The sequence below is a fragment of the Triturus cristatus genome, chromosome 9 (genome assembly GCF_964204655.1).
Source record: "Triturus cristatus chromosome 9, aTriCri1.1, whole genome shotgun sequence".
Classification (NCBI taxonomy): Eukaryota; Metazoa; Chordata; class Amphibia; order Caudata; family Salamandridae; genus Triturus; species Triturus cristatus.
Window position 1 is genome coordinate 675,327,292 of NC_140592.1, and position 18,175 is coordinate 675,345,466.

The following is an 18,175-nucleotide window of genomic DNA, read 5'->3' on the forward strand; positions in this document are numbered from 1 at the left end:
GTTCAGTTGAGAAGCAGAGACATGTTAACTTGTACAAGCTCGATCCCTATTGGAAGATAGACACGTGGTAATTTCACATACGGAAGTAAGTGTAGACAGAGACACTTGAGTAGAGAAACGTTATTACAGCGTGTTCGAACCTATCAGGATACGTTTAAATAGTATAGACAAGTGAACTTTCACAAGCCTGATCCCCATTGGAAGACGGATACGCGGCAATTCTACACAAGGAAGTAAGTGCAGATAGAAATACGTGAGTAGAGAACAGTTATGTTATTGCGCTTAAATATTCATACATCTACGAGCAGACGCATTTACATACAATCAACCGCACAAGAGGACACTATAAAATATGAAGTATTCGAATGCACCGGTTTATAGTTTAATTATACACATTCCAACAATAGTTTACCATTTCGCTAAACCACAGGAGGTTGTTTGAACTCGTTTTTTTTGTTTAAAATGACACTGGTTTTCAGATAGTTCAGCATAACACTTGAATGTCATTGAATTTAGAGATGTGTGACATTTACGATTAGCGAGATACGTGTAATAGACTGTTCATGTAACAATCAGAGCATTGAACTAGCATTTGTACCAACTTAATCTTGGAATAGGCTGAGCAGCCCTGAAAATTTTCTTTGTCTTTTCCATTCACAGACCCCTGAGGAAGGGTCTACTTATCGACCCGAAATGCATTGGGTGATTGTAAAATTGTAAAGTACATATATTTCAGCAAAGAATGAATTTGCGACGAACAAGCAATGAAATCAATGCAAATAAATGCAATGATATCAAATAACATTACGACTTTGAAAGAATTTCTTTTGGAAATATTCAATATGAATTAGACCCCTACAGGTCTTAGTATATCTGTGCGCGCCTCCAATCTGGAAGCGGAACAAACCACTTTCTTTCAATTTACTTGTGAAATCAGTTGCCAAATGTTTCACATATTCGTTCTTTATGTTGGCAGGACCTGATTTAATCTCCTCCCAGATGTAATGTTTAAGGTGTGAAATTGGGAGTATGCCTTAATTTGAATGCTTACTTTAGCAAGGTGATTTTATGAGCCACCTGTTAGTCCATCAATCCAAATTCTAACATATTCTGCACTTGCGATGAACCTTATGGTAGTTCAATCAGTAGCCTGTAAATATAGCACTGAATAGATTTATTAAAATGTCCAGATTGATGGAAGTATGCCTCCTCACTGTATGCCACAGTTGGAATGAGCTTTGCTTTAATTACTTTAAGTAATTTCTGGTACTGCTGGATTCGACAGCTGGTATTGACAGCCTCGAACACATAGTCAGCGCTTTCCTCTTTTGAAAGTAGGGAGAGTGTCTAGTGACCTGTTCTCATCAGGGGTTCTGCTACGTTCAGAATCAAATTTGTGCACAGTATCTGGCCTACTCAGATAGACTGTATTTAATCTATATGGACAGTGTCATGTACAATGTGATTTTGCATGTATTTAGTGGAGAGGTGTGGTTCACTGGTTAGAGGCGGCAGACCCGTAAGCAGAGGACGGCCCGGGACCAGGGTTCGATTCCCGACGCGGCAGGGTCGTGTACCAGGGTCAGCGGGCTCGATAATTCTCGCCTCGGTGCCTACTCCAGTCAGGGACCACACTCGGCAACTCTGGGCATTAGCTTGCCTCATCTTCACAACGGCCCCCCCAGACCGCCCGGGATGCTTGGTCGCACCGTAGAGATACCCATTAGGGACCATCTCTCAGGGTGAGCCAGGACGGGTTCCCCAGCGGTCGAAGCGCGGAGATACTCCTCTGGGAGTCGATTCTAGCGCTATATAAACCCACAATTAAATTAAATTTACACAAATATACAACTGGGTTACGTGTCTGAATTTCCTGCAGGTTGGTCAGATGGAGGGCTTGTGTCATTGCTTATACAGAACTGTTAGAAAGTAAATGACTGATCTCTGTTGCACCTGCTTCTTGTTTCAATGCTCTCACCCACTTTTCAAATGCAAACCCTCTTTTCTTTTGCAGCGGCTGTTCCTGAAAGGAATGCAGAGGATGATGCAGAACAGGAGGATATCACGGTGACAGAAGAGGAAGAGAAGGCGGAGTGCAAGCTCATATCTTCTGGAAGCCCAGCAAGAGAGAGGTGCATTCCCTGGGCGTGTGCCCTCCTATCACCCCTTTCACGAATCTCCTCCCTCCATCCCATTATCAGCCCACCACATCTACACACACACACACACATAACCACACACACAGCCGCACACACCAATAGGTTGGGTGGTAACAATTGATGTGAGTTTCACTGGCTCTTCTTTTCTACCTTTAAAAGACACTAATGTCGCACGAAATGTCCCTATTGCTAAAGCTGTTTGTCAATATACCTCACTGCTCCATAATAGCCCTTCCAGAAGAGCCTAATTTGTTGAAAAACATAAGTGTAGGGTCCAAGGTTTTAGTTAGAAGCCTGACACTTCGGAATGCCAGGATGTCCTCTTCTTGATTCCACCACATTACTTTTTGTTCCATCTCTCTACACCTCCTCTCTCTTTATCTCACTCCTTTTTCACTTATTTTTTTACCAATGCTTTCTCCCTTTGCATTGTTTTACTATCTTCCTTGTCCCCTTTCTTCTCTCATGTCTGCCTTTCTCTCTTGCTCTGGGTCAAAGCATAATGATGAAATGTAGGTCCTAGTCCTCAAAATTGAGTGTGACATCCCACAAATGAAGCACTATCCTCTTCCTTTTCACAGTGCTCTCAAGTCATTCCTACCCTGCGATCCTTCACCTTCTTGTAGCTAAAGTTGTATTCTCCCCCTCTTGCCATGATCAATTTCTACGTAGCACCTGTCTCCAATTTAGAAAGTGAAGACACATTCAGAAATAAACATGTCCGACATATTAGATAACTATTAATGTTGATGTCACAAAGTCTGTTAAAAATCCTGCTCCATGTGCCATTTTTGTTGTGCTCAAGCTTTGGAAATCTGTGCTAATCAAAAAATAACACTTTCTAAAGTAGTTGCACGGAGGTTCAGGCATGCTTTAAAGCCAATTTCGGGCCCGATTACAAGTCTGGCAGTCCGAGGACCACCAGACTCATGGTGGAGTGGAGGTGGTGGATCCAGCCACCACCATACCGGTGGTCCCACCGCCCCATTACAAGTTGGGCAGTCAGACTACCCTGGGACCGCCGACAGGTGGTCAAAGGCCCAATATGCTTGGCGGGACCTACAGGGCACTCTGTGCCTCCTCCCTTTGTGCATGCACACAGGGGGGCATAAAATATGCTCCCCTGTGTGCATGCACAAAAGTTCCTGCACGGCATGGACTTTCAAGTCCATGCCGTGCAGGAAGCACAGTGGCCTTTAAAAGAAGCACCACCATGGGAATACCACGATGCCCAACAGCCAGTCTATAAATAACTTGTAATCTGGCGTGTGGGCCACAGCAAGTCTCAGCGGTGCGGGGGCGCAGCTGTGGAGCACCTCCAGCCCCACGCTGCCGAGACTCATAATCTAAATCTTAGTGTCAGCTACACTAAAAGCACTGCAAAGTTGCCCTGCCTGCTATGTCACAGCTTGCTTAGCATTCTGTCAAATCTGATCCCTAACACAGGCCAAGGAACATGACTTTAAGAATGTAAGAAATGCAAACAGGTAGAAAGAGGTTCTAAGGTAATCGGTGAACATATGGAAATTTGGTTACAAGGCATGCCCCGCCTCCACCGCATTTGTACTCATGTTCATTTCTGAGTGTGCTTGACTTTTTGCCCCCTTCTCTGTCTTTTCCTGACCAGAAAAAGCTGGCTGCAAAGATTTGGTTGCCTGACCTCCTGTCTCTTCCCTGGAATGTGTAGAAAAAGGTATGTTCATATGCACTGCATCACAGTGGTGTCAGAAGCAAATACTGTCTTGGGCAATATACTGAGAAACTGAAAAAAAATAGTTTTAAGGAAGGTCTTCTGTGAAAAGGGTTTGTACTTTGAACATTTTATAATGACCTCATGCTATATTTTTGGTTGATAAACTAAGGGTAGTCCAGTATCATAAACCTTGCTTTTGCATAATTAAACAACATCTTAGCAAAATTATACGAAATTGCACATAATTACACAAAATGTAAATCTGTAATTTCACACTATATTTGAGCTCCAAATGCGTCCTCATGTCAATTTTTGATGCAAGGGTGCATTCATTTCATTTCATTTCATAAGGCTTTATTCGAACATTAAGTAAGTTCATAAAAGCACACAATACAACAAAGATTTGTTATAAATACAGAGGCAGAAAAATTCATCAAGATAAAAAACATTTAAAAGAGCATACTTTTCCTAGCATTAATGGATTTAAGAAGAAAAGTCGCCATATAAAAACATACTACCGGGTGATGTAAATTAAAAAGTAGACACATACAGTCACGTATAGTTCTGACTTCAAATTTTAAAAACAGGGGTTTCAGATAAGCTATCCGGAGGTGTTTATACAATTGACAAAGCAGAAGAAAGTGCACAGTGCTTTGGGAAGTGGAGTTATCACATAAACATGGACCAACAGGATGTAAATTCATAATCGGGAAGGCAACAAGGTTGTGGACAACTCCCATTCTAAATCTGGTCAACACAAACCGATGTGCCTTCCAGGTTATTTGAGACAGATAGGGTTGAAAGCCCACAACTTCATTTAAATCATGATAAAAAGTATAAGAGGAGAGATTGGAGCTGTTCTGGTGTCTCTTAATAGCAGCCTGTTGTAAAAAACACTGCTTGAGATCAGTTTTAGACAACATATCTGCCCCGTGATGGTCCGCTAGGATGTCGATGTTAAAGACCACCCGAAAGCTATCAATAACATACTTCAACCACGGAATCCTTATAAAATGGTCCAAAGTAAGACAGTCAGAGATGACAGCTCTACACAAGGAAGTCTCTTCTTTAATCCAGATGGAGCGCCATAGGAGCAAAGGTCTAAGGGGGGTCAAATCAGAGAGATGGCAAATACCCAATTCGTTATGCACTAAGGTGTTCGAGACAGAGCTTGGCAGACACAAAAGTTTTTTCAAAAATACGTTCTCTTCAACCTGAAGAGAACCTGCCGGGGCATAGCCCCATATGCCTGCTCCGTACAATGCAATTGAGACACACCGTGACTGATAAATTTTCAGCATGTCGTTTATCCGCCTGTCTCCTAATTTGGTAGCCATAGTAAAGATACCGAAGGCACTCCTGGCCATTTTAGACCGTACATTCTTAAGTTCAATTGCCCAGGTGTTTTTGTTTGAAAAAGTAACCCCCAGATATGAAAAGTTATCAACAACCTGGACCTTTTGACCCTCTATGAAAAAAGAGGGTTGTTTCTTTCCAATCCTATGGCCGCATTCCATAACATAGGTTTTGGATTTGTTTAAAACTAGCTTTCTGCTTTTGATAAATTGCATGAAACCATCCAACAACAATTGAAGACCGTATGGTGTACGTGAAATTAAAACCGCGTCATCCGCGTAGAGTAACACGGGAACATATTCATTATTAATTTTGGGAGCATCCACTGCCAGAGATTTAACGAAGGATTCAATTTCATTGATAAAAAGAATGAAAAGCAATGGGGCTAGCACACAACCCTGACGAATTCCACGCCCAATCTTAAACATAGGTGTACATTCGCCTTGAGACCCAAAACGGACACAGGCTCTTAATTTAGAATATAGGCGTGCAAGAAAGAAAATAATACGCTCTGGGGCCCCCATTTCTAACAGCTTTTCCCAAAGAATGCCGTGGTCCACCAGATCAAATGCACTACTGAGATCTGCAAAGCAAAGGTAGATAGTGCCAGTCTTTGCCAGGGTATATTTACCAACCAACAGTTCTAAATTTAAACATTGCTCTATCGTTCCGCGACCCTTCCTAAAGCCAAACTGGCTCTCGGCTAAAATGCCATTTTCTTCGGCCCATTCCTCCAATCTCACCATGAGCACTCGGCTCATGACTTTAACAGAAGAGTCCAACAGGGAGATTGATCGGTAATTCTTGGCTTCCCCGCGATTACCTTTCTTGAATATTGGGATTAAAATGGATTCTTCCCATGTCGGGGGCATCTTATTTCTGACAGCTGCATTAAAAATATTAGTAAGCAGAGGCCCCCAAATTTCTGGGACCAATTTATACACATCAATTGGGACCCCGTCTGGGCCTTGTGCTTTCCCCCCCTTACTGTCCCGTATACTGTCTATAACCTCCTGAACCGTAAAATTTAATGGAATATGCGGCCATTGTTTCCCTGAAATTTGCGCTCCACCATCAGGCTGGAAAATTTTAGAAAAATGCGTAATCCAATCTGCCTGCATAACATAGGAGGTTAGTTCTGGGATTTTGTCGTCTTTAAGAAATGGGTAGTTGACAGTTTTCCAGAATAGGGAACAATTGTTCAATTCAGCTGCCATGGACAAATTTTCCCAGGCCTCTTGCCGAAGTTCCACTTTCCTATTTTTAAGGGTTTCGTTATATCTGGCTCTTAGATCTATGACCAGTCCCTTATCTCTGGGTTTGACAGATAGAGCAGATTTCAGCTCCCTCAGGGCCGAGGTGCAAGCTGAATTGAACCAGCCCCGCGGTTGGTCCTCTTTATGTTTACGGGTACCTGTGAGTTTTAGGTTAATGGCCGCATTAATACTAATAAAATGTTCAATTGAGGAAGAAGTACATAAATTATCTTTGAGAATCGCGGTAATATGTACCAGGGAACTGGTTATGATGGAATCAGACGTAATGTCTGCCTTATCCCCCTTCCACCTGAGTCTTGTACCATTAGGGCGCTCTGCCTCTATACTATTAATAGTGCGGCCGGGGATACTAACATCATCCTTTTTCCACAACTTAGCCTTTACTACCAGGCAGTTGTGGTCACTTAATTGAATATCTATTACCTTTGGGGCCGTGAGCAAAACCTCCAGGCCCGTGGAGATGCAGATAAAATCTATTACAGAGTTCATACCCCGGCCTGAAAAGGTGGGACAAGTATCCCCTTGTGCATTTTTCTCGTTATCCATAATGTACATATTATATGAGGCGAGGAAATTATTTAGGGCATCTCCATAATAATTGTGTTTAAAATGGAGAATCCCATCCTCATGAGCGTCCACTAATCCGCAAACATTATCCTCAGAGAAAGGGCAGGTGGTAATATTAAAATCCCCTACCAGGAGCAAATCAAAGACTTCATTGGAGTCCTTATACAGCTCTTCTAGTGCTTTGGAGAGGTCTTTGACCGGCTGATCTCTGGAGTCATTAAAACAATTATTGTAAAAATGAATTAAAAGAATGTTCCTACCTCCTTTTGTTTGCAGCCATAAAATCTGGGAATAAACCCCAACTTGTACATATTTGATAACTGATAAAGGGGTTTTAACTGAAATCAAAACAAGTAGACCTCCCCTGGCTCTACCTGAAACCGAGCCAATAGCAGGAAGCTGGTAAAAGTTAAAACCATTATAACCTTTAAAATCAGTACACCAAGTTTCCTGTAGACAGATAATATCAAAAAGATCTAAGAATTCCATCCACCCCAGACTATCTGTTTTTGATCGGATCCCAGCAATGTTCCAACTTACAATATAACACTCAGATGAGGTGTGGGTACCTGTCCCCAAATTTATTCCAAAGCTATCCTGTTGAGAAGGGGCAACATTTAAAATCTCGTCTACTGACACAGGGTTATCCGGTAAATTTCCCATTACGGCTACGGGCAGACGGACTACAGGGATTTCCGCCACCAACCCTGATAAACAAATTTTCGGGCCAATTGTCAACAAGCCTAGGTTCCCTGGAGGTTCTTCTGTAGGACCTGGGGCGGCACCCATCTCCTGTCAATCATTTTGGTCCAATCCACTCAGGCATTGATAACGGTTAGCAGTAGCTACCTCAGTGTTTATCAGACTAAGGCCCTCGTCTCCCCGCATTCAAACAAAGAACCGTGAAAAACAACTGATCACGTTCTGTCATTCGTGTGCATTTTTAATAAACTTTTACATGTGAACCTGCATGTTTTGCTGTAAAGGTTTGCCGCAAATGGCACATAATTATATGAAGTGGCAGGATGGCACAGAGCTACATGAAGTGGCTGGATGGCATCATTTTTGGGATTTCACATTACAAGCGTAACATGAAATTCCCTGAATTACACTAATTACGCTGGTGTGATTGAAATTTTGCCCAGGCCTAAAAGGGCCCTCACCTAGCCACTCATAATGGATCTAAGAGGAACCATGTTTACTTTGCGATGACACCATGCATATGAAATGTCCTTCCAAAAAAAAAAAAACACATGCGGTGTAAGGAATTGTCATTCTCCATTGTCATGCTTGCTTGTGTCAATGGTACACATGTAAATGCATGTCATTTATGCACACCAACATACCCGTACTTTTACTCTCCCCATTTGTGGAAGGTTCAACTAAGGTCACAAGCAAACACTTTCCCAAATATTACAAGACTGGTTTAGAATAGTAAATCATCTTCTCTTCAAAATATTAGGGTTATCTCTGTGCCCCTTCTGCGAGTTTCAGGGTAAGCCTAGAAATACAGACACATATGGGAGGCATAGACAGGTGCCTGAATGGTACAACATATAGAATTATAGATGGGTAAAAGTGAAATACAGGGATGTTTTTCAAGGAGGGGTTCTGAGGGACATCAATTAGACAATGAGAGCCAAGCTCGATTGTCTATGATGTCACTCAGAACTCAGAGGTGATAAACATCCCCGAAATCCACTTTTTACCCATCTATAATTTTATGTTAAGGTTGGCCACGCAAAATCATCTGCCCCTGCCTTCAACTGCTACGATTGGGCAGAGCAGTAATGGGGAGCCTTTCCTGCCATCCTTAAGCAGCCCCCAGCACCTTCCCTGACTTCCCTCCCCCTCTTGCAGCTGTGCTTTCTGCTCTCAGTGACAGTAGACAAGCCGCCCTACAGTGACTGGCTGTCAGAGAGCCCCGTTAGCCTAGCTTGGAAGGCCTTTATGACGAAGCAACAATGGGTAATGTGTTTTGTTTTCAATTGTTGCTACATCATAGCAGTGAGTTATGACATTTAGAAACAGAAATAAACGCTAGTGGCTCTCTACTAGAGCCATGCATAACACTAGCTGTTCTTCAGTATGTCTTTCCTGGAGTGGAAACATTGGGAAGAAACAGTAAGCACAGACGTGGCTTCAAAATGTTCAAAGAACTGGTGACCAGGACTGTAGATCAGCTAGGGCCTCTACCGAAGACCCACAGTGCCATCTTGAGGTGCTGAATTATTACTGCAAGCACTTTACTACATGAACCATTCATCCAGACATACTCCTGAGAATTTTAGGTAAAGGAATCTGCATGCCTCTTACCTGGAAAAAACACAGGCAAGCAATAGCTGGCATATAGTGCTGTAGTGAGGATGTTTTGGGGCATAGGTTTGAATTCAGCCAAAATTCAGGCTAAAACTGAGGAAGAGGGACGAGATGGTTTATTTACTTATTATTTTCTATAGCATGGTCGCCATTATTCTGGGTTTCAGAGCTCTGTGCAAGGTATTGTAATTGCATGAATACGGGAGGCTTATGGTGAAACTATTTACGAGTGCTCTACAAACTATAAGATATATAAATAAATGCAGATTGTAGAGAGTAGTTGCTGTCCAGTGTTTGAACAAACAGATCCCATGAGGGGTAAACTAGGGAAGTGTCTGCTAGGAAGAAATTAGGATATAGTTATGAGACTGGCAGTTATGTCATGAAGCAGGGGATCATGTTATAACGTGTAGTTGTAATGCGCCCTTTCATCCGTGAGGGTATATTTGCGCTTAGCATGTGTGTGTGCCTAGCCTTGGCTTTGGGTAGGTTGTTTTTTTTCTGCAGTTTTATATAGCGCAAATTGAACCTGAAGGTATCAGAGTGCTTTACATGAGCACCAGCTGCATTGCAAACAGACACATTCATTTTTAGGCGAAGGGGGTTCCCCAGCTTCAAAGTTGGCTGCCCTTGCCATTAAGCCACACCTAGCCAGGTCTTCAGTTTTTTGTGGAATTCAAGAAGAGAGGAGGAGGGAGAAGAGGTTCTGAGGTGGAGAAGGAGTTCATTCAATGCTTTATGAGCAATGTAAGAGAATGCCCATCTGCCTGGTCTGGTTCTGCTAATGTGTAGGATGTGTGTGTGTGCGAGGTGGAGTCTTGCGGAGCGGAGGTATCTGAGTGGTTAGTGGAAGGAGATGCAACTATTCATGTAGATGGTGTTTGGGTTTTGTAATTCCTTCAATGTGTGGGTGTACGGAGTCTGAATTGAGCATGTTTGTGTATCGGGAGCCTTTGTAGTTCCCTGAGGTGTGTTGTGATGTGAGTTTTTTGCGTGAGGTTGAGGATGATTCTGGCCGCCAAGTTCTGGATGGTTTGTAGTCTTCTAGTGATTTGTGTTGTGATCCCAGCAGAGAGGATGATCGCATTGTCCAACTTGATAGTGACTACGGCATGAGTGACAGTTTTTCTAGTGTTGCTTGGGAACCAATTGAAGATCTTCCTCAACATCTTCATGGGGTGGAAGCAGGATGCCGTGAGAGCGTTGACCTGTGCAGTCATGCCCAGTTTGCCATCAATGATTATACCGAGGACCCTAGCATGGGTTCTGGGTTTGGATCTAAACTCGACCAGCCACCAGTTTCAGCCCTATGTTGAGGTGTTCTTGCCAAAGAACAACTACTCACAAGGAAGGGGGCCCCTGAGGCAGATAAGAGGCAGAGAGAGCAGTGGAACAATCAAGGATTAACTAGAACAAAACACTCTGCCAAATAATTTCTTTGTATAGTGCAATAAGTCACTGATATGAACACAACAGTTCTAGATGTGGTACCTTTTACATAAGAATCATACAGACCTTGCGAATTAGGGATATCACATTTCTTTAATTTTTATTCAACATAGTAAAAAAGACATATCAGACAAAAATAGTTCACCAACAATTACACACATCCTGAGCTGCACACGCACATGTGGAGCAGATTAATTAATAACATTCTGGTACAGGGATCACCACTTCGCCACAGGTTCTTATCAAGTAAGGAGGAATCGACAGGGGAGCAAAGTCAAACCATGGATAGTTTATTGAATCATTCATAAATGGGTTTCCATCCGACAAGTACCATCAAGATACCCAAGGATAGAACACACTGAACAATGGTTACATGGGTTTATATAGGGAAAATCACAGACTAGGAACACCGAAAAGTAAATAGAGCTTTGGGAAGAACACACAAATGAGACCATCGGTAAGAATCAATAACCTTGGGTCCTTGTGAAACTGTCGCGTCTCGAAGTTGCACAACAAGATAGGCTTATCTGAACAAACTTTGTCTAAGGCTTTCACATTGTTTAAAATACACACGAAACCCATAGTGTAGACATCAGCTGTTCTTTTGTGCTGACTTTGCATGTTTACGCAGCCTACAATGTCTCAACTTAGATTCGTGACCTAATGTTTATGCAAGTGTGGTGTCAAGGATAGACTCAGGCTGAAATCAGGTCAACGGTGAGCATGGATGAAGCACAGCTAAATTGTCCAAAAAACTGCTGCCAAGATTATCAAGAGTATGATCAGAGTCACCATACACAGAGGCTTGTCTTTGTTTTGCAACTGCAACTTGGATCCTAGTCTCTGCATGTCTCCTTCTCGGTATCGATACACCACAGGTCAAAGAGAGATCCAGGCAACACTGAACACGTATCACAACCCCCCCTGAACCTAGTTCAGCCGATTCAGTGATCCCACCGTGTCACAGCCGAACCGTTCCACTAATTGAAATCGGCCCTCCGGTCTCTCTATTTGCTCCTTCCCTTCCTTGGTCATAAATCGTACCTTGATGCCGACGGCACAGTTTGATCTGACAACAGGTCGTTCAGAGGTGCAATGCCTTTCAGAGTCTGCAAGATGTCCTTTAGATCACGTCTGCTTTCTGGCTGAAGAACAGTTGCTGCAATTCGTTTGCAGTGGGATCCATGTATCCAGTCACGTCTGTTGGTGACACGGACAGCAGTTCGGGCTGCCAGCAGCACTTGCTCGGTGTTCTTCCAACGAGGTTCCAGATTCTTAGAATGCTGGAAGTTCTTGAGGAGCACGAAATCACCAGGTTGGAGACCATGAGCTGAACCCTCTGATTTGTCTGAAATAGCTTCACGCACCTGCTGATGAATCAGAAACAATTTTTAGTCAAGTTTCTAAGATAGTCACTCAAAACAGGGTACGGTATTTCTTTAATCATATTTGGTCTTGGGAGTCCCCATACATTCACAGGTCTACCAAAGACTATCTCGTAGGGAGAAAGTCCAATCTTACTGTGTGGGATAGAACAAACAGATAGCAAAGCGAGTGGCAAAGCATCTGGCCATTTAAGGCCCGTTGTTGCTTGAATTTTTGCCAATTTGAGTTTCAGGGTGGCATTGTATCTTTCTACTAAACCCGCTGCCTGGGGATAATTAGCAGTATGAAACTTCTGTTTTACTCCCAAACCCTTCATTAGGTATTCGATTATCTGGCCAGTGAAGTGGGGGCCATTGTCGCTCCATAAAACTCACCAAACCCCAAAACGGGGAAAGAACTCTTTTAATAGAACTTTAGTGTTGTCAAGGCTGTGTTATCTTTGGTGGGATAGGCTTCCATCCACTTACTGAAGGAACAAACCACAACTAGTACGTATTTTAGATTGTTGCAGCGTTCTAGTTGAATTTAATCCATTTGGAGCGCTTCAAAGGGAACCTGAGGTGGAGAAAATCCACCAGTAGGGGTTGAAACTCCCTTCCCAGGATTGTGCTGTAAGCAGATTATGCAATGTTTAATCAAATTCTCAGCCGCTTTCTGGGTGAGTGGAGTATCCCAGACTGGATTCAATTGGGAAATGATGTTTTTGGCACTAACATGAGCAGGTCCATGAGCCATAGTCACAAAAAGCAATACATTGGCATAGGGCAATTTACATTTTAACATGTCTTTTGACCTCCAACATCCCTCATCAACTAATTCCCCTTTCTTTGGCCATTCTGCCCTTTCCTGTTCAGTGGCTGACTGCTGTATGTCCTTAACCTCTATATACATGTTTTCCCATCTTTCAGCTTGGGATCGTAGTACATACATCTTACTTGCGAGTGCACTTGTGGTTTCTCGTGCAACTTCGTCAACAAAAGCATTTCCTTGTCCCACTCTGTCTGTAACTTTCTTGTGGGCACTATATTTGATAATGGCTACACTCTTTGGCAATGTCAAAGCAGTAAGAAGACTGTTTACCAATTCACCATGTTGTATTTTAGAGCCATGGGAGGTTAGGAATCCCTGTTCCTTCCAGAGCTTGCCAAAATTGTGTGTCACACCAAATGCAAACTGACTATCTGTATAAATATTCACTCCTAATCCTTCACTAAGTTCACAAGCCCTCAAAAGCGCAATGAGTTCAGCTGCTTGGGCAGATTTTTGTGGGATACGGGCTGTCTCTACCATAGTCTGTAAAGTGGTAATAGCATAGGATGCAGAGATGGTGCTATCAGGTAATCTTAAACAAAACCCATCCACTCATAGTTCTCCCTCAGGGTCTAACAAAGGTGTATCCTCTAGATCTATTCTTCCCTTAGTCTGGTCTTCTGTTAGGAAAATGCAATCATGCAAATCATGCGCCTGTTTAGCTGGCAAAGGTAGCAATGTATCTGGGTTCAATGTTAAACATCTCTTGAGTGTGTTGTGAGGTGCCAAAAGTGTACGTTCGTAGCCTGTAAGTCTAGTGCTAATCATATGCTGTGTTTTAGTCTGATTCAGGAGTGCATCTACTGAATGGGGTACCATAACCATAAGCTTGTTGCTCAATTCTATCCCCTCAGATTGGCGTATAGAAATCACTGTGGCAGCAACTGCTCTGAGACAACCTGCGAGTCCTCTGGCCACTGGGTCTAATACAGCTGAAAAATAAGCACAGGGACAATGCTTATTGCCATATGGTTGTGCCAAAACTGACAACGCACATCCTTCTCTCTCGTGTACATATAGTATGAAAGGTTTTGCACAATCTGGAGTGCCTAACACTGGAGCAGAACAAAGGGATGCACGGAGCTGCTGAAATGCTTCCTGACATTCAGATGTCCATGTTAGAGGAGAGGGAGTGTCTTTAGTAACAAGGGACAAAAGAGGTTTGATAATAAGGGAGACATTTGGAATCCACTGTCTACAGTAGGAAGTAATACCAATAAGTGCCCTGACTTATTTTTGGGTACTTGGAATAGGAATTTTTAGGATAGTTTGAATCCTGTCTTTAGTCAGAGTGCGACCTTCCTTAGACAAGAGGTGACCTAAATAAGTGACCTCAGATTGACAATATTGTAACTTATTCTTAGAATCCTTATGTCCCTTGACAGCAAGATGATGCAATAGAGAGAGAGTGGCTTCTTTACAATGCTCAACTGTGTCTGCGGCTAGCAAAATGTCATCAACATATTGCACCAGTGTTACTCCTGGTGGCAAAAGAAGTCCATCCAACTGTTGCTTAAGTGCTTGACTATAAATGCTAGGGCTTTCTGTATAGCCTTGTGGAGCCCTACAAAATCTGAATGAGCGGCCCGTAATGAAAATACAAAAATATATCGGCTCTCTTGATGTATAGGAATAGAGAAGAAGGCATTATTAAGGTCAATAACAGAGAATACAGTAGCTGTAGATGGAATTAATGTCAACAGTCGTAATATCCGAGACAACAGGATATTGAGGGATAACTATTTTATTGACTTCTCCCAAGTCAATCACAAATCTGTAAATCTTATCCCCTGTTCCATCGCCCCGTTTTAGAATGGGGAGAATGGGACTATTGCATACATTAGAGGAAACTTCCTCAACAACTCCTGTATGTATCATATCATCAATGATAGATATCAATGCATCTTCACCTTCTTTTGATATTTTATATTGCGGGACCCTTGGTAAGGAATCATCCTCCCAAACCTGTATATGTACTGGGAAAATATCTATTCTTCCCACATCTGTGTCAGTAGTAGCCCAAACACATGAATGGACAGAATCAAGGTCCGGACATAAAGAAAACTTATATAGTTTAGGTAATGCCTTTTCCCCAAAAATGACACTTACTCCAGATGGGGAACAATGTATAGTAGCATGGAAATATTTCAAAAGATCAAGTACCATCATATTATCTAGAGCATGTGGGGGAAGTAAAAAGGGGGCTGTAGTGATAAAATTCTCAACCCGCAAAGGTAGTTTTTGGGACACAGGGCTAGGAGTTGGTGTTCCATCAAACCCTATCGATGTGATCACTTGGCCAGACAAGGGTGTCCCAGGGACCAGTTTCTGAGATATCGCACTATGTGTTGCCCCTGTATCCACTAAAAATGTATAATCCTGCCCAAGTATGGTGGCTGTTCTATAGGGCCCTGACTGATCTACAGGTATCTCAACTGGTCCTCCTTGTCCTACACTGTCCTAGGCAAAATGTGTTCCCACAGTTTCCTCAGATTCCCGATCCTCCATAGAATATTGATTATTTCGCTGATCAAAATAATTTTCTGACCTATTCCTCTCTGGAGCTTGAACCTGCTGTGACTGTTGTCGGGCAGCTGAAGTCCCTCAATTACTAGTCACTTGTCCCCTTCCTCTCCCACCAGCAGCTAAAACAGGGCATTCAGAACGCCAATGTTCCTTCTCTTTGAAATAAGCACATTGATCCAGTTCCAGTGGAGTTTGTCTACGCGGTGACCCTACTGGAGGCATTTTTCTAGAATTCTGACCATAATTTTGGCCACGGCCTTGACCTTGGGGTCCATAGGCCTGAACCATCATCACCTTAGTTTTCAATTCTTTTAATTTTCCTTCTTTTCGTTCTTGCTCAGCGGTAACCTGATACTGATAATACTGAGCCATATCTAATATAGCTTTTGGAGTCACTGACGCCCATGTGCTTTCAGAGTTCTTTAAGCAAACTGATATCTCAGGAAGCAAATTTCCCACAAATCTATCTACAAATAAATGTGCACCTGTAGATGTATCTCGTCCACTAAAATCATGGAACACTTCCTCAAAGCGAGTAAAGAAATCAGGGACGGCCTCTCCCTGTTTTTGTGCACAAGCAGTAAGGAGTGCCCAATCTATTTTTCTGGTTGGGACTATCGTTTTTTGGTAAGTAAGTATGTTACCAGGCAGATCCAGTATAAGCTGACTAGGTGTCTGACTAGGTTTCCTATTCCTATCAGCTGCTAACATGGCAGTCCAATCTCCTCCCAAATCAACAGCATGATCCTGTTTCCGGGTAAGTCGCCACATATCAGGTGGTAGGATCATACCAAAAAACATATCAATTAACTGCTAAGGTCATGGTGCAAGAATCAATGGCTGCCTGTACATCTTCATAAAATCCCCTAGGATTTTTCCGAATGTCAGGTAAAGAGGCATCCGTCCTTTTCCAGGGCGTATATATCCAATTGTACAAAAAATGGGCTCTAGCATTAGCACTATTTGGGTCATCATCGTCTGCATTCCCTCTTCCAGGAATGAACTGTGGCACAGCTTCCCTCATAGGTCTTATTCGGGGAGAGGAAGAGAGCTCATTATGGTATCCAATTATTGTTGGTATGGCAGTGTTAATTCTTTTTACAAGGAAAGCCCCTATCTGACACTGTCTATTAATTGCTCTAATATCATCTGGGCCATTTCGCCCTGTAGTCATCACCCATTGAACCATAAGTTGAGGAGAAAGCTTACTTATAAGACAAAGAAGCTCGCCTTAAGAAAAATCCTGAATCTGATCTATCATTTCTTCTACTCCCATTTCTAGATCACTTAACCAATTTAATACCACCAACCTTATCGCATCCTGACGAAACTGAGGTACAGTAGAGCGAAGAACTCGAGGGGTCAGGACAGATGCAGGAACCACAGAATCATTAGTCATTTCAAATGCAGTGGCCTGAGGTGGAGGCGCAGAGGCTTGAGGTGGGGGTGCCGTAGCCTGGGTTGGAGGGGGTAAAGAATGTACCGGTACTGGTTGGAAAATAGGGAGCTGGACAATCACGGGCAAAGGAGGGGGAGCCAGGGGGAAAAAGGGGGGTGATATTTAGGGGTCCAGTGGGAAGAGGTGTTAAGGGTACATATGGGGGCGGGGGTCGTTCTATCAACAATCCATCAATATCTGAGTCCACATCTTCTTGGTGGACCTCTACTGCTATTGTTGGTCTAACTATGTATTCTTTAGATATTAATAATCTATGCTCTCTATCTAAACATCCCTTTTTCTCCTGAACTTCCTTATCCTTCAATTCCTTATACTTCTGATACTCTGTCTTCCTTTCCTGTTTCCTTTGTACCTTCTCTGCTTTGAGCTGCCGCTCCTTCACTTCTTTCCTCCACATAAGCAAACTGTCAAACATAGCTGGCCTAACTTTCTTTAACAACAATTGATTCTCTAAATACTCGAGTTTGTGAGGGTCCATAGTTCCCTCTAATGGCCATCTCAGCTGGGGATCCCCTTTCGTATATTTGCTCCACAATGCATTATACATGATGGGACAAATACCATATTTGATGTACATCTCAAAATTTGGCGTACGTTCTGGTGGCGCCGGCTGATTTGCTTCCAAACTGCTCTGCTTATCACAGCAGCAACAATACAACTTCCAAAGGGTACTAAACACAGGCATGTTATATAAGATTAAAAAAACTTATAAACAGAGAGAAATAAAAAATATTCTCACATTACCTGTAAGAAAAAATGTTAGACCAGTGTGGTCAAATTGTTGCCTCTGCACCCTTCTACCTGCCTTCAATTTTCCGAGTTCGTGCCCCTGACCTCCGCCTCCCAACAGTATCCTAATAAACAACTAGATTGCTAACATTCTGTATTTATTACAAAAGTGTGGCACATCTGTATTTATCTTGATGTAATCAAAGCTGTAATACCTAAAGCATTTCCTTTAGAAATTATAGAAATGAGAGGGTCTTATTTGCATAGAAATTATGGTTAGTGATCTAAAAAACTAAGATGAGGACATCTTTTCTGAGTTCTCAAATAGGGACAAAGTACTTTTAAATTATTTGTCATCTTTATGTTTTTTTATCCAGTTGGCCACTTGATTAAATGTTACACTTAGGGAAGAGAATGTGGTGTTACTTCCAGAGCTGCAGACTTT

At 42.6% G+C, this 18,175-nt stretch overlaps 1 protein-coding gene across 1 annotated transcript in view; it reads left to right on the plus strand.

The window, feature by feature from the left end:
- Nucleotides 1–18,175, plus strand: part of LOC146798473 (uncharacterized) — a 613,542-nt gene that overhangs the window by 486,084 nt on the left and 109,283 nt on the right. The window contains exons 8-9 of the mRNA XM_085627975.1: nucleotides 2,015–2,132; nucleotides 3,787–3,852. Coding sequence (XP_085484101.1) covers nucleotides 2,015–2,132; nucleotides 3,787–3,852 — 184 coding nt within the window. The remainder of the gene's footprint in view (nucleotides 1–2,014; nucleotides 2,133–3,786; nucleotides 3,853–18,175) is intronic.